This window comes from Gordionus sp. m RMFG-2023, chromosome 3 (assembly GCF_954871325.1).
Source record: "Gordionus sp. m RMFG-2023 chromosome 3, tfGorSpeb1-WG-v2, whole genome shotgun sequence".
Taxonomy (NCBI): Eukaryota; Metazoa; Nematomorpha; class Gordioida; order Chordodea; family Parachordodidae; genus Gordionus; species Gordionus sp. m RMFG-2023.
The window spans coordinates 49,244,993-49,271,744 of record NC_088777.1 but is presented as its reverse complement, the minus strand read 5'-3'; the positions used below and the strand labels follow the sequence as shown (position 1 = coordinate 49,271,744).

General features: G+C 27.3%; 1 protein-coding gene across 1 annotated transcript; it reads right to left on the bottom strand.

The window, feature by feature from the left end:
* Window positions 1-475: 475 nt before the first annotated feature.
* On the bottom strand, window positions 476-26,752 carry LOC135925705 (ATP-binding cassette sub-family B member 6-like). Its single transcript, XM_065461161.1, has 15 exons — window positions 26,549-26,752; window positions 26,113-26,457; window positions 13,252-13,438; window positions 11,380-11,602; window positions 11,051-11,134; window positions 10,817-10,893; window positions 9,987-10,102; window positions 9,146-9,267; window positions 6,249-6,424; window positions 5,688-5,917; window positions 3,677-4,229; window positions 3,161-3,389; window positions 2,497-2,609; window positions 1,084-1,250; window positions 476-728 (listed from the first exon to the last, which is right to left on the bottom strand). Exons 1-15 carry the CDS (start codon window positions 26,722-26,724, stop codon window positions 632-634), a joined length of 2,895 nt encoding a protein of 964 aa, XP_065317233.1. The 5' UTR covers window positions 26,725-26,752; the 3' UTR covers window positions 476-631.

Genomic DNA, 26,752 nt, shown 5'->3' with positions numbered 1-26,752 from the left:
GTAACTGGCCCAGTTCATAAGTTTTTTTTGTATAGATCATGGTTAAGATGATAAAATAAGGCCATTTATAAATATATCCATGACATCAGCTGGGGTCGATTTTAAACAGTTAAAGTAATTTGAAAATCTCGCCTATGTCTCCTAGAAAATTTTAGAAGTAATATTGAAAATAATTTTAATAGATGCTAAGAACATAAACGTATTAAATTTTAGTTTTTTAAAAAAATAGCTAGGAGAAATATCATCAATATTACTTTTAAAATTTTATAAGAGATCAAAGTGAAATTTTTTTTCTTTTGGTGTTATGCGATTTAGAATGGGGACGCATAAGCTAGAGGCATCCTCTCGCGTTAATTTTTAATATCCTTTTTTAGCAAATATTTTAATTTTTTTAGGTATCGTTTATATTATGTTACATTTATATTTTAATATATAAAAACTATCTATAATTTTGCAAAATAAGATACACACAAAATAAGAAATAATAAGAAAGGCTAATATAAGTATAATATATCGAAATGTGACTTGTAAATTAATCAAGCAATTTTTTTTTTTAAAAATATATATATTTAAACGACGTTTATTAACAAATTTTTATCTTGATATATAATAAATATATAAAGCATGAATTTCATTTCTGATCGTCTGAATTATTTTCCTTCTGCCTAAGTTGCTTATCCCACATTTCGGCATACAGCCCATTCTTTAAAGTTAGCAATTGTTGATGACTGAGTGCGAAAAAATAAAATAATATATATCATATTTGATAATTATTTAAAAAATCCAGGAAATTTGGAATAAAAAAAACCCATACTAAAAGAAATCTTATATTTTTAATGGAGTAATAGGTCATTTCTTCATTCCTTCGTACCAATCCAAATCCAAGATAAATTAAGGCATAAGCAATTTGCTAGAGTGAGTTTCCATCTTCGCATTTTTTGGTTGAAAGGAATTCGATTATTCAAATTTAAATTCGAAAATCAAAACTCTCAAAACAAGATTTAGAAATCTTGCAATTAAAACTGGCAAAAAATATTATTATTTACCCGCGTAACTGCGAAATAAAGAAAAAATAATAAATACCTTCCCCTCTCCACGATGCATCCTTTATCGATCACTATAATTTCGTGAGCCTGCACGACGGTCGAAAGCCTATGGGCTATGATCACGATAGTGGCATCGTTCCCGAATACTTTGTTCAAATTGTTTTGAATTATAGACTCGGTGTTGGAATCGAGAGAAGAGGTAGCCTTTTTTTGTTTATAAGTTGATTGTGTAAAAAGGAAATTGCAAAAAACTAATAAGCGAGGTTTAATTTTAGTTAAATGCAATAAAACCCATCATTTTTATATATGAGATGGAATCACGTGATCACCACCGATACTCTATATAATCCTCCCGGCATGGAACTACCCAGTTAGCTTTAGAAAGAAAATAAAACATGGGTTTTGCTGGGATCGAACCAAGAATGATAGGATTAATGATATACACTCTTACCTATTAGGTCACGTCACAGGCGTTTTCCGAAATTGACCATTTTTTAAAAAATATAGATTATTATAAAACATATGAAAAAAATACAAATGTACTAACTTCGGTAGTAAACTAACAATAACCCATATAAACGAAGAGTAATAAGCGGTTCATGTTCAGGTTCTCCAAAAATATTTTTTTAAAATAAGAGACATAGTCCGCAAGTGGTGGATTACACTCGCCCATACTAAGACGGCTGGGTTAAAAAACAACTTTAAATATTAGGTGGGTAAGTTAAAAAAAATATTTAAAATACAATGGATGAGCGGGTGTATTATAAATATTTTATAATCAGGATGAACCACCTATATTTATAGTGTGAACAAATTGAGCATTTATAACGCTGCGTGGCAAGCGCAAATTATGCCTTTTAAATGGCCTCGTGCAAATTGGTAAAATTACAGTTTGGCGTTGGCAACCATTTTAAAAAACGCAAACAGGTTAGCTATTTCAATACTTTTTTATTCTTCGCTTTGTAATATTGTATATAAAATGAAATATAAATAACTTACTTATATCCTAAAAAGGAATATTTAGAAAATAAAGAAATAAGAAAGCAGACGAGAATCTAATTTACAAAGATAAATCCTTTTTTTAGAACTTATTTAAAATTTTGAATCTACAGATATTAATAAAAAGACAACCTAAATTTAAACAAGGGATGTGTTACGTTTTTTTTTATTTAAAAAATTACGGCAAAACCTAAACGCTCAATTTGTGCAATTTATTACAGGTTTAAGTAAGAATATATTAATGTATAAGAAGAAGAGAGACAAGCCAACCAATCAAATAATTTATAAAAAAGGTAGGCGCGGGGAGGGGGGGGGGCAACAAAAACTTTAAACTAATGGGTGGAAAGGGGAGGGTCATTTTTTTTAAAGAGAATGGATGGGCGCGCATGTTAAAAAACTGCCCATTACAGACCTATAAAAACATTCAAGAAAAAAATAATGAATGGCAAACTTCGTCTAAAAGGATGATTTTTGGCGATTTTAAAATAACGCGAGCTATTGCTACCCTTTGTTTTTCGCCGCCACTCAACCTGAGACCTCTTTCACCTACAACCGTTTCGTAACCTGTATTCAGTAAATTAATCAAGATATATAGTGGAACCAAAATAAATATGATATTCGATTTCATTTTTCTTTAATTTTCTTACATTTACTTTGGAGTATTTAAAAACAAATATATCCACAAAATGAATAAAAAAATTTTGTCCCAATATTTAAAAAAATTTCAAAACTTTCGTAAATTTATAAAATGATGAAAAATGTCCAAAATCTTTCATTAATTTTTTTTTATAGTTTTGTAAATTTCGAATAGCCCATTTTCATATTATAATTGGAAAAATATAAATTTCTTATTTCTTATTTTTTTTCGCACAATTTTTATAAGCTTTATAAACCTTTAAGCTAAAATTTATTATTTATAATTTCTACAACTTTAAAAAATTAATAAACTTTAGTAATTTCGAAAAAATGATTTAGGCCACTATTTTATTTTTAGATCAGAGTTTATTTATTACATTTTTAATATTTGGAACCCAGCCTAAAATAGAAATAAACCTGCAGAATTATTTCCTTTTTTTTTGTATTTTATTTTATTTAATTTAATCTAAAAAACAAACCTTTGGGCATATTTCGGGATATGGTATCATGAATCAAAGCGCTGCGAGAAGCTTTTAGTATGGCTTCACTCGTGTTTTCGGCGTTTTTTTCGGTGTCGGTATTCGCGTCGAACGAAGAATTAAGGAGAGAAAAGGTTCCATAATCGATGTTGTAATTGATGGATTTATTGAACAAAATGGCGTCTTGTGGCACGTGACCAAGTTGAGAGCGGAGAGATAAAGGATCTACCTAAAAGTTATATTTTTTTTAAAAAAACGATCGTTTCTCATTTCTTTTACTGTCTTTGTCATTTTTAAAAATGATTTTTTTTTAAAAAAAGAGGAATATCTTTATACTAATAAGAACATTCATTCATTCGAGAATAAAACGAAATCCAGGTGGTTACAATTTTGCGCTCATAAGATTACACACTAAAAATATGAAAAGAAAGAAAATGAAAAAAACAATATATTAGGATTGAATAAAAGAAAAGCGAAGAGGAAAAAAATTAAGATAAAGTTTCCAAACATTACTACCTCAGCTATATCCTGATCGTCTATCAGTATTTGGCCTTGGGTGGGCCGATAAAGCCCGAAGATTAGTTTAAAAATCGTGCTCTTCCCGCTGCCGGATGGTCCTACTATGCCTAAAATCTTGGGATTTTGCGTCGAAGCTGCTATACCATCGTGATTCGAAAAGCTTCCGATTTCGAAATTTATTCCTTTGAGGGCGTAATTGATGGAAGGCGTGGAAGAATAATCTATGGCTGATTTATTTTGATCCTTGTCATTTCCGGTGATTGGCGATTGGTTATTATTTCCATCCTTGACTTTCGACGATTGGTACGAGAAATAAACGTCCCTGAACGTTATTTTGCCGTCAGTAATGAACAAGGGAGGTAAGATAGTCTTCTCGATAGTGTCGTAATCCGTTGATCGAGAACCATTGTTATTATCGCAAGGCCATGGTGGGTTATTATTTCGGGATTCTTGTATGTATTGTAATTTAAGGGGACCCGTTTTATCGTAGGGAGTTTGTTTTATGAGATCCACCAAGTTTTCCAGGTCTATCAAGGATTGCTGAATACTCCTAAAATTAAATAATTATTTATTTAAAATTGTTCTTTTTTTATATAGAGTAATTTTATTATTTTTAATCAAATTTAACATTATAATTATTATATTCAATAGTATCTTTTAGTTTAAATTTTGTCCTTTTTTTCCCAAAAAATTACCTAATTATAAGTTTAAAAAAAATATACTATAAAAATAGAAGTGGTTTTGGTATTCGACATTATTTATAATTTATCCAATATCCTCATTCATATTTACTTTCTTCTCTTCTCTTTGATTCTTACTTTCCTTTTTACTTTTTTTTCCTCTTTCTAAAAGATTAATACCGTAGGTAGATGTAGACCCTACTTAAATCTAAATACAACCAAAGGAGTAGAAAATTTGACTGATAGTTAGGCAGTTATTTCCTAGGAGAAGGTCTGGTACAATGACATATAATAATACCTAGACTGAAGATACATTGATTAAAAGTGTACATCAGTGAAAAACCGCTAGGGACGCCGTTCTGGTTACTCATATCATCATTAAAAAATTTAAACGGGAGGCCAATTTGTTCCTATGTATAACGCAAACTTTATTAAAGAATTGTCTGATCATCGAGATAACAAGGAAGCGAGTTATCAACTTAGTAGTTTATGAGGATAATTACTATATGGGTTGACAAAATGGCGGGTCCAGCTGATTTGCCAACGACGCTTTCAAATGCATTATTATGAATGCATCTTCAGTCTAGGTAATATCATATGCCATTGGTCTGGTATTATAGTATGGAATTTACGCCCAAGCTGTATTGCCATCTCCGCTTTAAATTGAATAAGAGCAGATTTTTTTTTCCATCAATAGCCGAAACATTAATATCTATTTTGTTTTACTCGTGGTAACATTTCTAAAATAATAGAAATTTTTTTAAAAAAGGATAGGAACTTTCCAGTACTGATTCTAAACAAAAATTAACATCGCCAAAACTTTGGTTCGAGAGAGACAAGAAGATCAATTTTTTTTCACTGACTATTGATTTAATTAGGTAATCGGACGAAAATAGGGCATAATTACTCTAAATATAGAAAAATATTAAGTTAATGTTATCAAGTGGCAGGCGTGACTCAGATTTCCAGATTTGGGCTGAGTAATGAACTAGAAGTTTATGTAGCTCTTAATATAAAGGTATTCATAGCTCTTAGTGTCTAAGAAGTTACAGATATGGGCTGAGGGATCAATCTTTAAGATTTTAGGGTTTAAGGGCAGGTGTGGGGGTAGTGTATCTAAAAAATGGTTTAATATAAATTGTTATATATTTTTTCAACCCAATCGAAGAATTGGATATACATCTTTCATATTTAAAATTGAATTTTTAATTAACGCGATATATATATAAAGCAGTTTATACACACAAAAAAGTATAAATTAAATTAATTTTTATATTTGAAATTAGGAAAAATAAAATTGTACTTCTAATTGGGAAAAAAAGATAAACCTGTAAAAAGTACCGAACCAATTGAGAGGGGCGTATAGCTGGGAAAGGTAACTCACGTAGAGCACAAAATCTCCAACCGTCAAAAAAGAGGTTGAGTGTGTAGAGGCATGCGCGTTGACTATTTGATAAGCGCAGAGAAGACCACCACCCAATAGACCAATCAGAACGCAGATGAGGCCTTGTATACAATTGAGCCCATTCAGGGAGGAAGAGGTTATCCATTCTTCTTTCTTTTAATATATATTGTTAATGTTTTAAATCTTTTTTAAAAAAAACGAATAAAACTGTTCTCTGTGTGCCAGTCTTATTTAATAAGAGTATATAGTACCTAATCATCAATCAATTCTCGATATTATTTATTTCAATCTATCAAACAACTAGATACACCAACTAAAAAAAATCTGATAAAAATGGAGTCGAAAGTGATAGTATCAAGCAAAAAACTAGATTTTTCCGATTTTTTAAAAACGGATTAAAACCGGTGCAAATAAGCCGCTTTCGGAACACAAGTGACTATACATAATTCTCGTAATATCAGGTTATTTTTTGCGAAAATGATACTTGAAAATTAGAAATCGCCTCGTCGTATTTGGAAATTTCGAACCATTCCGCTGCGTGGTATTTGACGGCTTCGAAATTGAAAAACGTTTCTGTAGCCTTGGACGTAATGATGTTATCTAAGCGATTCATTTCCCGCCTGTGACTGGTTCTCCACTCCGTAATCAAAATGGTGGATACTTGAGTAACAGGTAAATAAAATATCATTGAAATAAAAGGAATAATAGCTTTAAATTTAGGGGGATGAGACTTGCGTGAACTACACAAAGAATTAAGTTGAGAACCTTAAAAAAAAATTAAGCGTGGTTTTTGAACATATATAAATTAATTTGGAATAATATAGCAAGTATGTATCAAAGTTCTTTCAAAAAAATTGTTGTATATGTATACATTTGTAGTATCTTTTAACAAAACACTGGTAATATCGCCTAGCGACATTTTATCACACGACACTTTATCATGCGACACTTCATCACGACGACACTTTATCATGACGACACTTTATCACGACGACACTTTATCATGACGACACTTTATCATGACGACACTTTATCACGACGACACTTTATCACTCAATCATTTGATAACGCGACACTTTATCACGCGACATTTTATCATGATATACTTAAAACTTAATTTATTATAATTGAAAAGTTAAATTTTGATAATATCTCATTTTTTGACTTTCATCATGATATACTTAAAACTTAATTTATTATAATTGAAAAGTTAAATTTTGATAATATCTCATTTTTTGACTTTCATTATGATATACTTAAAACTTAATTTTATATATTTGAAAAGTTAAATTTTGATAATATCTCATTATTTGACTTTTCCGTCTAAATTCCAATATTTAAAAAATTTTAATTAATTTTTTATGTTAACGCCACTTTATCATGATATACTTAAAACTTAATTTAATATATTTGAAAAAATAAAATTTTGATAATATCTCATTTTTTGACTTTTCCGTCTAAATTTCAATATTTAAAAAATTTAAATTAATTTTTTTTGTATTTTTTGTATTTTTTTTATAGAGAAAAACTCATATTTTAATTTACATAAATATAATTTTTTTTAACTTAATTATCATCTTATATAGGGAAACAGGAGACATAAGCAATAATTTTCTATTTATACTTTTTATTAATAAGTAACTATAAATCAATAAAACACCACACTTAAATTAATGTGTTTATCTATTGATATTTTTTAAACTAATCGTTTTTTCACAAAGATTTATAATTTTTACCAATTAAGGTTTTGTATTTATTCATAAATATAATAATATTTTTTTTTCTATATATACCTCAATTTTCTATATTATTATATATTAAAGAATATTTTTTTTATTAATTATAATGTTTGAAATAGGATTTACATCGAAAAATAAACCTACCCTTTTATATCTAAATTACGAATATACTAAATTTAGGACAAATAAAAATGAATCAATATGCTGGAGATGCGCCAAATATAAATCTCTAAAATGCCATTCTTTTATTACAACAAAATTGAATGATATCTTAAAAGGTCCCCTTGATCATACTCATGAGGGTAACATTTCAAAATCTTATGCCCGAAAAGCAATATCAGAAATAAAATCCAAATTAAGTGAATATTCTAGTCCTTCTTTGGTCCACAACATTGTTAAATTATGATAATAATACCTTGATGGTTATGCCAAATAAGTCTGCCCTTTATCGATCCTTACAAAGGCATAAAAAATCGATCTCTACCATTATATTGCCTCCTATCCCTAAGGATCTCACTTTCTTATATCCGGAATGTTACAGGGATATGCTCAAATACGATTCTGGGCCAGATGATAATTTAAGATTTATAATGTTGAGCACGGACGAACTACACATTATCATAATTTAACAATGTTGTTGCATGGACCAAAGAAGGACTAGAATATTCACTTAATTTGGATTTCATTTCTGATATTGCTTTTCGGGCATAAGATTTTGAAATGTTACCCTCATGAGTATGATCAAGGGGACCTTTTAAGATATCATTCAATTTTGTTGTAATAAAAGAATGGCATTTTAGAGATTTATATTTGGCACATAATTTATATTTTTTACTCGTGATATATTGATTTATAGTTACTTATTAATAAAAAGTATAAATAGAAAATTATTGCTTGTCTCCTGTTTCCATATATAAGATGATAATTCAGTTAAAAAAAATTATATTTATGTAAATTAAAATATGAGTTTTTCTCAATAAAAAAAATTAATTTAAATTTTTTAAATATTGGAATTTAGACGGAAAAGTCAAAAAATGAGATATTATCAAAATTTAATTTTTTCAAATATATTAAATTAAGTTTTAAGTATATCATGATAAAGTGTGGCGTTAACAAAAAAAAATTAATTTAAATTTTTTAAATATTGAAATTTAGACGGAAAAGTCAAAAAATGAGATATTATCAAAATTTTATTTTTTCAAATATATTAAATTAAGTTTTAAGTATATCATGATAAAGTGTCGCGTTAACATAAAAAATTAATTTAAATTTTTTAAATATTGGAATTTAGACGGAAAAGTCAAAAAATGAGATATTATCAAAATTTAATTTTTTCAAATATATAAAATTAAGTTTTAAGTATATCATGATGAAAGTCAAAAAATGAGATATTATCAAAATTTAACTTTTCAATTATATTAAATTAAGTTTTAAGTATATCATGATAAAATGTCGCGTGATAAAGTGTCGCGTTATCAAATGACTGAGTGATAAAGTGTCGTCGTGATAAAGTGTCGTCGTGATAAAGTGTCGTCATGATAAAGTGTCGCGTGATAAAGTGACTCCAAATCGGTAATATATATCGCGTTTTATTTTGTATAGTATTGTTTCAAAAATTGCTAATATTAAAATATCAACGTACCTATATACATAATCATGGTTATGACGACGATTAATGAATACCAAACCCCAAAATACACCATCAAGTAGATTATGGCGACTAATATATCTATAAGAGTTGGGCCAACTTGGAAAGAAACGTAACTTTTTGGAAGCGTTTTTATTTTATATAAAATATACTGGTAAATTATATATAAATCTTTTTTTGGCGGGTAAATTTTGAGAAGATGTATCAATTAATTTCTTTTAAAGTAAAGGGAAAATTATATTTATATATATATCAGCTTCAATGTGTTTTTCCCGACAATGCGTTATTTTTTCAACTCAAAATCGTTTTTTGAGCGAGTAAAATTTAAAAATCTGATTTAACCGGAAATGTATGCCGACATGTTTGTAATACCTACCCTATAAATTTTAGACAATTTTGTCATGAACTTTAGAATTTAATAAAATTTACATTAAATTTTTTATATAAATCGTAAATGACTCAAAGGTTAACAGCAAAATTGTCTATAATTCATAAAATATCAGATTTTTAAATTTTTAAAAACGCGCTCAAAAAATGATTTAAAGTTGAAAAAATTACACATTGCCGGGAAAAACACATTAACGCTAACATATATATTATAAAAAAAAAATTGTCTTCTCGTGACATTTTCTTTAATCTTTCTTTATCTCTAATTTTTTTAACAAAAAATTATCTTTCTATCTATCTTTCTTTGTTTCATTCTTTTACTTTCCCATATAATATTAAAAATATAAATCAACTTTTCCATCCTCAGGAGGGGGAGATAATGTTTATAAAATATATTTTTTTATAATCAATTTTTTTTTAGTTTTTATTCTTCTTTATTCTTTCTAACTTCAGAATATTGTTTATGCTTTGAGTGCCCCGCTCCAGCACGCGTAAGATCTCCCCAGTTTTCTTGTTGATGTGCCATTCGAGTGAAAGGGAAAGAATGTGACTATACATTTCAACCTAAAAGGATCGTTATTATATGAATGTAAAATAATTTTAAAATTTTATTTTGATTTCACCAAAAGCCAATAATATAATATTAAACGGAATAATTTAATTAATATAAAAGGAATTTCATAAAGCTAGCAAAGAACCCCCAAAAAGGTACCCCCATTGACCTGGATTTTCGGTCCGAGTGGGATTTCTGAAATCATACTCAAGCCGGGAAAGGCCCCCAAATACTGTTGTTTAAAGGGTCGATTTGAGCCGATTTTTAAAAACAGCTAACTCAGTATTTTAACTTAGAAAAAATATTGCCTATGCCTCGAAATTTTGCTAGATGTCCAGTTAAAGACCTTTATGTCTTTAGCAAAATCTTCAGGCTTACAAAAATGATTAAAGTTAGCCATTTTTAAAAATCGGCTTACATCGAGCGGTTCAACAAACACTACCCGCGGTTCACGAGAAAATAATTGAATTAAAGGTCAGCAACGGGCGGATTTTCGTCTAATATTTTTTAAAAGTTGGGAGGGGGTGACAGGTGGGTTGGACGGGCGATGGGTGGGTGAATCTTAAACATTTTTGGGGATGAATGAGCCCCATTGCAGACCTCGTTTAAATTGAGCTGATTGTCAAAAAAAATGCTATTTTTCGTGCCTTCCTTTTTTAAGAAAAAAAAGAATGAATTTTATCGATAGTAAATTTGTGGAATTATAACAACACAAAATCAATTACCTGTAATTTTTTTGTCGAGTATTGTTGTATGGAAATCCACAAAAAAGAGCGAAAATTGGTGAGTAAACCAGAGCCACCTTTATTTATCGAAAAATGAATAGAAAAGGAATTTTTTTAATTATAAATGAAACAAAAAATGTGTGATAAAAGAAAGAAAGAAATAATTTTATTTTAAAAAGAAAGAAAACAAGAATTAAAAGAAGAGAAAATAAAAAAAATGAGGAATGAAATTACCTACTCCGAAGCCCTGCAGTAATTGCAAACCCACGAACACCAAAAAGGTTTTCCAACAGTATTCCTTCTTCGTAAGAGAATCAACTTTGAACGTTTAAAATAAATATTATGTAAAAATAACACATTACCGGAAAAAAACACATTGACGCTAACATATATAATTAAATCTAAATAAATCTTATTTTTTTTCAACTTAAGCATCGACTTTTATCTTCTCCTCGAATTAATATATATAAAAAAATAATTTGGATAAGTTTATAGTTTGTCAGCCAAAGGTTTGATAAAAAGTTTTTTTATCTTCTTTGAAATAAAGAATAAGAAATTCTAACTTATAGCCTTGTAAGTCATGGGTAGGGCTACGTTGATAACCCTGGCAGCTATAATGGCCATGATGCACAGGAAAAGTTTGAAACGCAATAACGGGACTCCTTTGGGCCATAAAAACGGGTAGAATAGTTTCATCTTAAACATCAAACCTTTCCAGGCCGAATTAGTAGGATCCGCTGGACTTGGGCCTATTTGAGACTGTAGATTGGTTGTGTCAGAATTGGTCTAAAAATTTTTTTTATTTGAAACTTCAAATGTCAATTATTTATTATTCTAAATTAATCTTAATTGGTAATCAACACGTTTTATTTTGTTTGATATATATCGTCAGCTGACTAGTGTTAGAATTGAACTGTTCTCCTTTTTGTTTTAGCAATAAATCTGTTAATTCTGAAAAATAATTCAATAAAATTTTGCACAAGAGGGGTAAATTATCAGATGTTTTTTTAAATTTCTTCGAATTCTATCAAAAGGGTCAAAAGTTATGCGCATTCATAGTCGGACAAACAAAAATCGAAATTTCCAATATGTAAAAAAAAATTTATTTTTAATTTATTAAACTTTATTGCATTTAAGCAGAAGATAATTTCTTGTAAAAAAAATGATTTTAGTAATGATAACTCGAATTTAATTATAATTTTAAGACTATAAAAACATTATGTAGCCAAAATTTTTATGAAGAAATTTTCCTAGCAGAAACTGGTCTATAGCAGCCTTGAATCGATTGATTGCAAAAATTGATGCTGCCGGATCAGCAGGAAAACGGTATGGCGGTGATAGATCACGCATATAACTCGTACTATAGAAAACGTTGATTCTGTTGAAACACTCGTATTGAGCCAAGAAGACCGACCCGGAATCCACAGAACAATTAGTCAAGAATCCAGAGAAACTGGTATTTTGCTAAATTTCAGTGCAACGGATTATCCGCAAAGAGCTGCAGCTGAGATGTTTAAAAAAGAAACAAGCCCTAGGACCTAACCGATGCGAATACGATTGACATTCTGGTACGTACCAAACAACTTCTAATGAAAATACCCTCAGATGTTCATTTTATATGGTTCACGAATGAAAAGCTGTTTAAAGTAACTCCACCGGTCCAAATGATAATTTGTACTTTGCAGTTTCAATGAAAAAAAACAAGTTGCAACCAATCGATTGCTAGTAACCTATTTGATTCAAATTAATTTTAAATGTTGAAGATTTTGTCGAATTGTAAGGTATAATAAAAAGAAAATCAAATTTGTTTGTCCAATTTTGAATGTGCATAACTTTTGACCGTGTGTTAATAGAATTAGATGAAATTTACAAAAAAAACATCTGATAATTTATCCCTTCCTCAATCTATACAATATTTTAATTAAATCATTTTTGAATTGACAGATTTATCGCTAAAACAAAAAAGGGTTATCAAGTTCAATCATTGTTACAAATTTATTCTTCTATAATACTATATTCTTTCTTCCATATCAACAATAAAAAATATTTTATTTAGAATAATCCACAGCGTGATCTCTTATTTAAAATGAAAACAAAAAAAATTTTTTTTAAATAAATGGATATAGATCACTATAATACTCAACCTCCGATACCCAACTTTTTTTTAAAAAATACAATTATTCCCAAACACGAGGGTGTTGCTTAGTTCGGCTTATTTCTAAATAATCAGCTGTTTAGCCGGCTATATAACTTCGACTAAACAGCCTAAAAAGTAAGAGAAAAAAAATGTGAAACAACAATGCCACCAAACACTTAAAACAAACCAAAAATAGGATTTAGCTCAACAATAAATAAGTAATTAGTTCGAATGGGTATATATATTTTTTATATTATAAAAGGAGATTATATTTCCACGAAACAAAATAAAAACTAACTTTATTGCGTTGAAATCTGATGTACCAAGAATCACTAGCAGGCGGATTGTCGGGCGAATTTCTTTGATGAATGTACGTGAAGATGGGAGTACTTAAAAGCGCGGGGGCCCTTATCCCTATCAAGAATAGGGTGGTAGTGCAAATGTACCGCAACGAAAAAAGCGAAACTTCTAATTTATCCGATAAGCTTTTTACGTTATTAATTTTTGCGATTATTAGATATTAATAGTTAATAAACTATATAATATTTTTAAAAAATATTAGTAAAATATTGTTTGGCCTAAAGGAAAATGGCGATGTTATAAATGAGTGAAGGACCGCACCGATATATCAAAATTTATTTCTAAGATCCGAGTCCCATTTAGAAATAGAACCAATCCAAATAAGGTTCTATTCAGTCATGATTTAAAAAAAGATATGATTCTGGTATGATCAGAGACCAATTTTACGATATATTTATTTTCCCAAGAAATGCAGGAAATAAATTATAAAATGTTCCTAGGGAAATTGGGAAGGGAGGGGGGGGGGTGCAGAAATTTAAGTGAAATCAGCTGAAATGAGTCCAAAGAGAATATATGCACCCAAGTAAGCAAAGGGCAGCTTCACGTGGGGCTCTCATTTTGAAGGAATATTAAGATGACAAACGTGTGTTGAGGTTGAAATTTTGTGGACTTGGATTTTCCGGAGAAATTTTCTAATTGTAAATTGTTTCGAAGGGAAATTAAAACTATGAGCGCAGTAAAATGAAATATTTATTAATCTACTTTATTATATAATCTTCGAACATTTTCTAAACTGATTAAAAAAATATATCAATTTTAAGCCTGAGGTTTAATCAGATCTTTCAAGTCAAAGTAATCAATTTAAATTACTTGGCAATCTTAAAAAATATTTTCTTTTAAGAGCTAACTTTATTTTGTTTAGCTAAATTCAATAATTTGATTCAGCTTACAACCGCAATAAGAAATGTTCAGACCTTTAATACTAATTATTTTTATTAAGTTTTATTTTAGGCTCAAATTCTACATAGTAAAGGAAAGATGTTATAACTATCAAAGGGTGAAAAAAAAACATTTATTTTCATTTAATCGTTCAAAATTTTGTAAATAACGCATGCGTATATATTACAATAAATGCTATTACAACATGATATTTTATGCTTAATATTTTTTTAGATATTTTATGTAGTTAGCTTCGACTCGAGCCTAGTTTCTAATCAAAAAAACGACTCCGACTCAAGTCGACTCGCTGAGCCGGCTCAATTTTTTTAGTTTTTTTAATTTATAAGTATATTACAATATTCGATATTTTTTTTTAACATATTGTCGGATTAAAACACATTGAAGCTAACAGATATATAAATAAAAATAAAATTTTTTATAAAATTTAGTTTCCTGATATAAATAATTTATTTTTTAGATAATAAAAATATAAAATATCTTTCAACTGTTTGAAATTTTTTTTGATTTTTTTTTTGCAAATAATCTCTTAGTAAATTTTTTGATAATTTTTTTTTGGGGGGAAGATTGCTCATAGATTTATTTTATTTTAGATCTATTAAGATGTTTTTTTTTCTGATAAAATTTGATGTAAATATTAAATAATATCTTTTTTTAATAATCAAATAGGATTTATAGACCACAGGTATGTTGAAAAGTAATGTTAAAACTGAGCTAAGCTGGCATAATCCTAAACTCGGCTGTTTTTTGAGTTGAAAAAAAATCCGCTCAGGCTTTTTTTTGTTTTTTAATCGCCTAATGTAATCTATTATTATTTATTTTTTTAGTGTTGTTAAACGGCTCGTTTTGAGCCGATTTTTAAAAACGGCTAACTCAATACTTCACCCAGAAAAATATTATGCAACCTGAAGATTTTGCTCAGAGAAGGAACAAAGGTTTATACTTATATTATCGAAATCTCGAGGCTTAGTCAATATTTTTCTGGCCAAAATATTGAGGGCCAAAATATTGAGTTAGCCGTTTAACAACACTAATTATCAGTGTTGTTAATAGCGCGCTACTTTTTTCAGTAGCGGTAGCTATAGCGCGCTAATTTTTTCAGTAGCGGTAGCTATAGCGCGCTACTTTTTTAAAAAAATAGCGATAGCGGTAGCTCGCTACTAATTTAGAGCTACTTCGCTACTTTCAATTTTACATAATAAATACATCTAAATATTATTAAAATATATTTTTTATAAAATCTAAAATTATAATCCTTTTTATTTAATTTAATTTTGAAATTTAAATTTATATTTAAAAATATACATTATTGTTATATATTAGATCTAAACAGTTGTTAAATAGCAATCTGTATTTAATTTATATTTCGCGTATTCATTAAATTATATATTTTTGAAATTCCGTTATTGGTATGTCCTTGCTTTTATCTTATTTTATATTTCATTTTACATTTTATATTAAGCATTATAAATCTTGTTATGTGTGAGATTGTTGAAGATATTGTAATTTCTTTAGAAAATGAGCAAAATATAGATGATACTTTCCCAAAATTCAAGAAATACTTTAACCTTGAAGAAAAAATTAATACTGGATATCGGTTCGGTGCAAGATGTGCCGCAAAATTATCTCTTCAAATCATACAAGCAGCTTTAATTTGAAAAAACATTTAAAGGTAATATATTGAACAAATTTAATATCAATGTGTAGGCTAATCTTTAATTTTTAAAATAAATTAAAATCAAAAACCAATCATTTTTTTTATATATTCATAAATTTTATCTAAATTATTTAAAACATTTTAAAATAGTTATTTCAATCATTTTTATGTACTTATCTCCTACATAATTTTTATTCCAAGTATTTTATAATTTTAGACTGTGCACACTTCAAATTATAAAGAGATTGAAAAATATCTCAAAAGTTTTGGGGTAATGGAAGAAGATAAACCCACTTCCAAATCAAATTTAATACAAACAAAATTAACCAATTTGGATTCATCAACACCTGGTGTATCCCAAAAATTGGCTGACAAAGTCATTATGAACTTTATAATAAATACAGTTCAACCATTATCCTTGGTGGATAATGATTCTTTTATAAAGATGATAAACACTTTTTCTCCACGGACCAAGATATTTTGCCGGCAGACATTCATGGCAAGAATTTTGGAGAGCTTTAAGGAAATGAAAGAATATTTGATATTAAATCTATCAGATGTCTCCTACGTCTGTACAACGGCAGATTGCTGGACTCATAATAGAAGGTAAAAATGTTTATTTTCTTATTTATAATATGTCATATTTTTAGAGGTTATTTAGGAGTAACTGCACATTAGATTGATCCTAAAAATCTAAAAATATATTATTAATTACCTTGTGTATAATAATTATATTTTTAAAATTTTTATTTACCATAATTTATTGCTATTTTAATATTTTATTTATAAATGAATCTAAATCTCAGATAAATTTAAATTTTAAAAATTAAAATGGTATTCTTCTTTTTTTTATAATAAATACAGTCACTTTATATAAATTAGATTTCCAGATCTGTATGATGATGATAATGTAATAGCTGCTATCGTTCATCCTAGTTTCAAGTTAAATTGGCCATATATTAATTTGACTGAATCTAAATGGCAACTTGATAGGCTGATGGTAACGTTAAAAAATGGCATGCCTAACCACGATACTATAGCAAGATCGAAACCGCAGCCTTCCAAAGACGATTTTTTTGAAATAAATAATAATAATAATATTGAACCTATAGATGCTTTTTTTAAATCTAAAAATACTAATTTAAATATTTTTGATGATTTTTTTCATATAAAAAGTTTGTTTATTAAATTTAATACTGCGTTGCCCTCAAGTGCTAGTGCTGAACGATTATTTAGTATGGCAAAGCTTATACTTTCTGATCGTCGCTCTAGACTTGGGGATGACAGTACCGAAATGTTATTATTATTAAAGTGCAATAATAAATAAATTATATATATATATGTAACAAATTATTGTCATGTTTTTATATCAATATTTTATTTGTGGAAATAAAGTTACGTAAAAAAAAATATTTAAAAAAAAAATCAAAATAGCGTAAAAAGTAGCTAATAGCGCGCTACTCATTTGAAATTTTTTTTATAAAATAGCGGTAGCGATAGCGCGCTACTTTTAAAAGTAGCGTTTAACAACACTGCTAATTATTATATATTATTATTATTATTTATGTATATGTACGCAAGCCATTTCTATGTGAAAAAAAAGGACAAAGTTAGAAGCTGTTTGTAAATAAATTAATAAATAAAAAAAAATAAGAAAGTTATTATTTTAAAAAATAAAAATAACGAAGGGCGGAAAAAAAATTTAATATTATAATTAAAAACAATTCAAACGCATTTTTACTAGCGTAGCTCATTTTGAGCCGATTTTTAAAAACGGCTAACTCAATAATTTGTTAGGAAAATTATTATGCAAGCCTTAAGATTTTGCTCATAGGTGGCACAGAGGTTTGAACATCTGTTAACGAAATCTCGGGGCTTAGACAATATTTTTCTGGCTAAAATATTGAGTCAGCTGTTTTTAAAAATCGGCTCAAATCGAGCCGTTTAACAACACCAATTTTTACAAAGATATAATAAAAAAAAATATTATTTAAAACTTTGTAAGATTTAGATATAGTTTTGATTTATTTGGAATGCCTAAAGAAGAATTGACTCCTTACCTTATGTCACTTATATTTTTTTTATATTTATGTAATTATTATTCACCTTTGAAATAAATATAGTAATATATATATATCAGAGACCTGCAGGCTCGGCCCTAAGCCCGGGCCTAAAATTTTTTTTTAATATATCCGGATAGGACCTGAATTTTTTTTTAAATACCCGGGCCGGGCGATAAAAATTTTTTAAAAAATTTATACATTATAGATTATTATATTCGTCGAATTAGATATGTATGTAATGATTATATATATTTATGATAAATATATTATTGGGAGGTTAACATAACACTACCTAACACCTATAGTATAGAATTGCATAATATAATAATGGTTTTCATATCATGATGGAATAAACAAATTAGGCAAAGGATATTTAGCCCGTTGGCGGCAAATTCACATTTAATGGATGAATGCATCAATATATAAAACAACATTAAATCCTAATAAACAGTTGCATTTTTGACCAAAGAAGTATAAATTCTTATTATAAGATAAGAAATAATAATAAAAATTAAAACTTATAAATCTAGTACATAATTCAAATTCCATTTACATTCAAGGAATCAAATGAAACAAAATCCAACGATAAATAAATCTTGGTTCAATTCGGGGTAATTCCATATCAAATCGATAACTTTTCGGCTCGACCTTTTTAATTTCGATAAAATTTTGTATACTGAGAGAATATCATTAGAAAGCATTCGATCCAAAATTTTAGCCTCCTAGTACTCATAGTTCCTGAGATATCAATGGTTAAAAGTGCCAAAAATGACGTTTTTTCGAAAAATGCGATTTTTTAAAATTGAGATAAGTTAAAAAATAATGATTTTAAAAATATAAGTTATATGTCAATTTATAACTCTATTAAGGGCCTTTTATTGAATATTAAAAATTTTTTCAAAATAATATTGTTGCGGTTGTTTTTAAGTTATAAATTTTAAACATGAAAACTCCAAGTGTTTCGCTTTCCAAATTTTTTTGAATTTAATATTTTCTTATTCTCTAACCTTATATCTATTCATAAAAAAAATTTAAACAGCCATGGGTTTTTTAGTTATCGCGATTTAAAAAATCAAAAAATAAATATTATTTTCAAAAATAGATGGCGCTCCTTTATAAAATTACGCGTTTTGTTAAAATTATTTTTTTTTTTAAACTTTTTTCCATTTTAAACATAAATAATAAGATTTTCCAGCATTAATAATTTTAAATTTCGTAAAATTATTTTATTAATTTGTAAATATAATAGATAAATAAAAATTCATGAAAGATATTACTTATTTTCGGGTTTTCCTTAAATTTAATTGTTTTGACGCCATTATAATTTCGTTTTGCGATAGATTATATGTACGCCCAGTAGCCGTTGATGGGTTAACTATTGTTAAAATATTATTTTTTGGTATGTAAAGGAGATCTTGTGCCGCTGGATAAACAAAAGAATTTGCTGGTCCTTTAGGATGAAGAAAATTAATTTTTATTTCATCTCTAATTACATTCACTTCTTGTACAAATCCTAACCACCAATCGTTATCATACACACATGTTACATATCCTCTAATCTCATCGATTAACAGATCCTCAATCAAAAGATCTTCACGTTGATATATTATATTCTCCACAACAAATGTCTGCGAATTAGAATATAGTTTAGTTTTGAGCTTAGTTAAACCAATCGGAAACACTGCGTGAATTTTTTGTGTCCCAGGTATTGAGATAGCTTTACTAATCTCTCACGTAGCCTCATCTCTTCTTCCTCATACTCTGGTATGGTGGCATAAGAAAAATTTATACCTTTTATATGCTCTTCCGCATATTTATAAAATTGTAAAGGTGTAATTATTTGATCAGTATAAGGTCTTTGTAAGCTTGCCTTGGCAACTAACCTTTTTACTGTGTCGCCTATGGTCGCAGGCACTTTTACCATGTGCCGTAGAAAAAAAATGCCATTCTGCTTGGACACCAAAATCGATTTCATGGTAACAAACATTGATGAAGTTTTTCCTATTTTTATATTGAGCTGCTGAACCATCAGAAAAGTAGTAAATTTTTTATAGTGGAGTGTCGAATTTATTTTTTAAAAAATTAATCAAATGCGATTGGAATAAATGGAATGAAACAGTATTATGAATTAAGGATTCCGATATTACCACAAAACTTAGGTTGTTAATTAGATTGCCTATTTTATAATAAATTGAGAATGGATGCAGCGTAGCTTGCGAAGTTGTCCAATGATAACCCTGAACTTCGTCTTGGACAATAAAGGAATAATTTTCTGAAAAGTCACAAATAATTAGATAGTGATTATTTTCTAAACTATTTTTAAGGTTATTGTGAAATGAACTTTGTTGTTCACAAATAAATGAATGGCGTATGAGAATATTCATTTAATCGAAAAATTAATCATTTTTAAAAACGAATAATTTTTACAAGTTATCAATAAAGTAATAATAATAAGTAAGTTTATCAAATGATCTAAATAATATATTTTCATAATATTAATGCTGGAAAATCTTATTATTTATGTTTAAAATGGAAAAAAGTTTAAAAAAAATAATAATTTTAACAAAACGCGTAATTTTATAAAGGAGCGCCATCTATTTTTGAAAATAATATTTATTTTTTGATTTTTTAAATCGCGATAACTAAAAAATCCATGGCTGTCCCAAGTTTAAATTTTTTTTATGAATAGATATAAGGTTAGAGAATAAGAAAATATTAAATTCAAAAAAATTTGGAAAGCGAAACACTTGGAGTTTTCATGTTTAAAATTTATAACTTAAAAACAACCGCAACAATATTATTTTAAAAAAATTTTTAATATTCAATAAAAGGCCCTTAATAGAGTTATAAATTGACATATAACTTATATTTTTAAAATCATTATTTTTTAACTTATCTCAATTTTAAAAAATCGCATTTTTCGAAAAAACGTCATTTTTGGCACTTTTGACCATTGATAACTCAGAAACTATGAGTACTAGGAGGCTAAAATTTTGGATTCGATGCTTTCTAATGATATTCTCTCAGTATACAAAATTTTATCGAAATTAAAAAGGTCGAGCCGAAAAGTTATCGATTTGGTATGGAATTACCCAGTAGCTCAAAAAATTAAAGCCTAGTTAATCCAAAGTTTATATAACTAAATAAAATACATTAATATATAACATAGATTAAATAAACAACATTAAATACTATAAATGCATCAATATATAAAACAACATTAAATCCTAATAAACAGTTGCATTGTTGACCAAAGAAGTATAAATTCTTATTATAAGATAAGAAATAATAATAAAAATTAAAACTATAAATCTAGTACATAATACAAATTCCATTTACATTCAAGGAATCAAAAAACAAAATCCAACGATAAATAAATCTTGGTTCAATTAAAGTAGCTCAAAAAATTAAAGCCTAGTAAATCCAAAGTTTATATAACTAAATAATAAACAACATTAAATCCAAAAGTAATAATTTTTTATCATAAGATAAGAAATAATAAAAAAATTAAAGCTTATAATAGAATTACATTTACATTCAAACAATCAAAGTTGCTCAAAAAATTAAACCCTAAAAATTATATATATATATTATTGACTTTATCTTAAAGAAATTATATATATTATATATTATTGACTTGATTCTAAATAAATTATATAAAAGTAATACATATCTTTTTAGTAATAGTGAACGTTTAGGGAATGTTTTATATAATTTTTATTTTATTGGCTCTTTCGTTTTTTGCTGTTTCAGATCGTATTCGATAAACAAAAATGTATAAATATTTTCCCAAAAGGGGCGCCTTTGTAAAATTACATATTTATCACTTTTTAGTTATTTTTTTTTCACGTATTTGATATAATTTCAAGAATTATTCATCTTGTAAATTAAAATAACAGTAAGAAATTGCTAATCGCTAAAAGAAATTCAATTTTTATTTATAATAAATATGTTCAATTAAGTTAATAATATATGAATCAGAATGTATTTCATATATGACTCCCTAAATATTAAAAATAATTGGTATAAATATATTAAAAAATCTGACAAATAACTCACTTTTAAAGGTTTCTAATTTTTAGGTTACCCCTTTACTTTCTTGTGGTGACAATTTATAGTTACGGCGGTAGTAATTAAACGTGAAACCAGGTGGTGACATTTTAGCAAGTAAATGTCGTCTATATTTGGAAACGTAAAGGATTTAGAAAGTCAGGATGGTTCTGATTCTGCCCTAAAACAAAGGCTAAGCACAAATTCGAATCAAAAACACAAGTTCCTGATATTTCTCTCAAGATTATACTTTCATCATAATATGATAAATATTCTATAGTGCTTTCTATCGAATTCGAATACATTTTACATTTGAATCGATGTAGACCTGTCGAAATCACTGTGTGAATTTTCTGAGCTCCAGAGATCGACCTAGTCTTTTTTGAAAATCATCTCTGACTAGTACTTCTTCGTCGTCTAAATTTTCTATGACAATTATTATTATCTTTAGTGAATTCGTACAATTCATATGATGTTGTTATTTGCTGTTAGTATGATGTGTTTGTAAAATTGCCTTAACAGCTAATCTTGTAACAATGCCACATTATTTCTGGAGAGATAGTGGAATGACATTTCGCCTGTGCCTTAAAATCTATCTCGATGTCATATATTGATAAAAATTTTACGCTTTTTATACTGTGCAGCAGATCTATCCGAAATAAAAAAAAATATATTAATGAAGTAATGTACTGATATTGTGTGATGTTTTAAAGGTTTGGATTATTACGTAATTTCGAGGAATAAGTATTTAAAATTATCTTTATAATAAATAACAAATGACAGTAGACAGAGCCCTATTCCAATGATAACTTCGTACTTCATCTTGTTACCTGAAAAATCCCATAAAATTAAATATCGATTTTAGATGGTTTAGATACAACGATTACTTCCGTTGAAATAAAAGAATGGGGTAATTAAAGGTTCCATTATTTTTTGCATAAAAGGCATTGATAAATTCATCTACCAGTTTGGTGATTCTTTCAAGAGTGGTTCTATAAATTCGATTAGAACGAAACGATATTTCTATTTTGTTTGCGCAAATATTTTCACCCGAGACAATAATCACAAAGGCCCATATAACAGGATGGATGAGGGTCTGAATGCTTTAAAATGTGACATATCAACTTTGATCCTACGATCTGATTTATAAAATTTTGATGGTAGCTGCAAACACATATATTGCGTATACTACTACCTGGTGCGAATATACATTCTTTTGGCTGAATGAGTGCAAATTTTGAAAAAATACCAATTTTAACTTCAGGTCAAATTTTTTTTCCCCATATTATCGAAAATTAATCTTTTCTATATGATATTCTTTTCACCGTCTTTGGTCGAAATCGAGATGCAATCTTTCTCGCCTGGCACGATTCGGTTTATTTCAATTTTAACCGTATATTCTTCTACAGTTTTTCCAGGTTTGGGATCAGGTGGTTGAATAGAAACCTCTTTTCCGCTATCGGTAATTTAGCTCGTCTTGCTATACATCTTGTTAGTGTTGTTAAACGGCTCGTTTTGAGCCGATTTTTAAAAACGGCTAACTCAAAATTTTAGCCTGAAAAATATTGCCTAAGCCTCGAGATTTCGATAATATATGTAATAAACCTTTGTTCCTTCTATGTACAAAATCTTCAGGCCTGAGTAATATCTTTCTGGATGAAGTATTGAGTTAGCCGTTTTTCAAAATCGGCTCAAAACGAGCCGTTTAACAACACTACATCTTGTAGTGTATTAAATTCAATCTTAATTTTGAACACTCGAGGTTATGTGGGTAAAATTTTATATCGGCGCCATAATATTAAATATACAAGATTCTGATTCGCATATTCAATAACTCTAGACTTGAATTTAACTTATTTTATTAATATTCATCAAATATATTGTTATATGGGCAAATAATTTTATACCCCCCCCCCATTTCCTCCGGTTGATTGTAATTTTTACTTGAAAGATAAATAATCCTTTAAAATTTTTATCAAATACGTTAATAAAAACCATAAAACTATAGTATATTTATACACTTTTCTAATCATTTTTTATCGATTTAGAAAATGAAACTAGCCGCGTCCCAGATCAATATTTTATAAATATTAAAGGGGAGTTTAGTAATGTCTACTAAATTTTTTATAAAAATTGAAGTTAGTAATTATTTCCAAAAAATCGTGTTTATCTCTTAAAAATTAATTAAAATGACTATATATTAGAAAAAATCAAAAAAAAAAAATTTTTTTTTTAATCTTAAGGTATTATAATCTGTGTATGTTATTTTGATATGTAAAAATATATCAAATTACTAAATAAAAATATATATTAATAGTATCTAAGTCTAAAAAGAGCTTAATTTAATAATTAAAATGTACCTAAAAAACAAGTATAATTGTGTTTAAAAATTTCCAATTGAAGTTTTTGTTTTAAAAATCATTCGCGATTTTCGTTTGTTATACTAAAAAATTTTCGTGATAAAGTTTTTAAAAAAATTTATGTAGACTGTGAAAAATGTTAGTTGAATAATTTTGAATATTTATTAATTTTTTTTATTTTCCCCACAAGTAAGAGGGTTTATATTAATTGATGAAGGAAAGGGTGATATGCAGGTTGCATCCCAATTTCAGCCAATAGTCATTTCAACTAACGGCAATTTTTCAGTCATATATTTTTTTAAAAACTTTATTACGAAAAATTTTTAGGATAACAAACGAAAATCGCGAATCCATAATTCTTAAACAAAAACTTCAATTGGAAATTTTTAAACACAATTATACTTGTTTTTTAGGTACATTTTCATGATTAAATTAAGCTCTTTTTAGAGCCTTCGATACTATTAATATATATTTTTATTTAGTAATTTTATATATTTTTACATATTTTTATATAGTTGTTTTAATATTTTAGTGTTTTATATTTTTTTTTAAATTTTGATATTAAATTTGTTATTTACAATTATATTGTTTTTAAGATGTGTTTAATTGCAGATAATGGTATAAATATGTCATTTTTGCCACTTTGAACTCTAATTATTCTAAAAATATAAATGTCAGGAAACTAATAGTTACAATAATAATTTTTAGCTTACCAAATTATAAAAAAATGTAGGGAGTCAGTCAAAAATTTTAATATTTTTGCTCATTTGACATGAAAAGACCCTATTATAGTAAAATTATTTAATGGTAAATATTTTTTCTTTCCTATAGTTTATATGTAATTTTTGACTATAAATTATAAATTAGTTTTCTAAGACCTAAATAAATAATCCTTTTATTTAAAGGACAAATTAAAATGGTATAATATTATTAACTATAAAAAAAATTATAATAATTAGGGTAAATATTTAAAAACTATTTTATTTTTTCTTTATAAACTAGGTAAGTAATTTCTAATGATATAGATTTAAATAGTTTTGAAATGGAATAAAATGTGTTAACAGGATGTATAATTCTATGATATACAATATTTAAATAAATTCTATTTTTGTATTATATATGATAATAGTTAAATTTAAAATATTTAGATTTTATAATTTTTGGATAGGCTTAGTTTATATAAAAATACAATTTTATAGACTGGACCAAATATCCGGGCCAGGCTTTGGTCCAGACTTACAGGTTTCTGATAAATATAAATTATATTTTAATAAATTATTTATTAATCATAATATATATATCATACCACCCTGTCACCAAATTTTTACATTGGTGGTGATGTATTGGATTGATGATACACAGGTCTAGGTTTAGTTGATTTCATTTTAGATAAAAGTTTGGTATTGGCTAAAAATATATAAAACTAGATTTCACAATTTTAAAAGTTGTTTAAAATAAGAAAAGATTCTGCTTGATCCAAAAATATATGTCATGGGTAGAATATTTAATTTTTAAAACGGGCATATATATATTTTGAGTAAAATAATTTTTCAAGGACTAGGTAAAAATTATACATCATGTAATATGTTAATAGAACAGTTTTTGATAAATATTAAAAAGTATTAGTTGTGGAAAAAGGCAGATCTTAACAGCCCTCCTTTCATTACACTATGAATAAGAAAAAATCTTATTTTATATTATAATTTTATTTTACTAAGATAAATAAATAAATAATAAAAAATGTCATTAAGATAATTTAAATGAAAATTAACTTTCTGATATTCCACCACCAATATTCATGACACCAATTGATAAAGGATAAATTTTCCCAAATTAGGCATAGAGCCCAGAATGTAATCAATGTTAAGCCATGCCCTCTAGGTGGCAAACCAGGCATTGTCCTCTTTCTTTCCAAAAATATTAATTTCAGGCACATCATCCAGGATGCAAAATATAAAAATCCCACAATGATAGTATAATAGTAAAACTTATCTTTTGGGTCAACAACATAAATATTTTGCATTTTTACAGTATTCTGGAGTATAACTCGAATGAGTGATAGTGAGGAAATAAAGCATATTAGAGTAACTTGAAAATGGAATCCAAATGTATTTGCCCTATTAAAAATATTAGAAAAATTAAGATTTAAATTATTAAGTATATAAATACAAAAAAAGGATCAATCATTTTTTCCATAAATTTTTATACCTTTGCCAATATTCAAGTTCTATAGAGTATTTTTTATATATACGAATTTGAATTAAGCCAAATATAAATATAAAAATAAATATCGACGTGCTAGATAAGGTTTCAATAAAGCATGGGTTAAACCCGTGTTCCCATTTAAAGAAATCTCTACTATTAATCCTAGGACAGAACTGCATTATGAGAATTTCTCAAACTTTATATTAC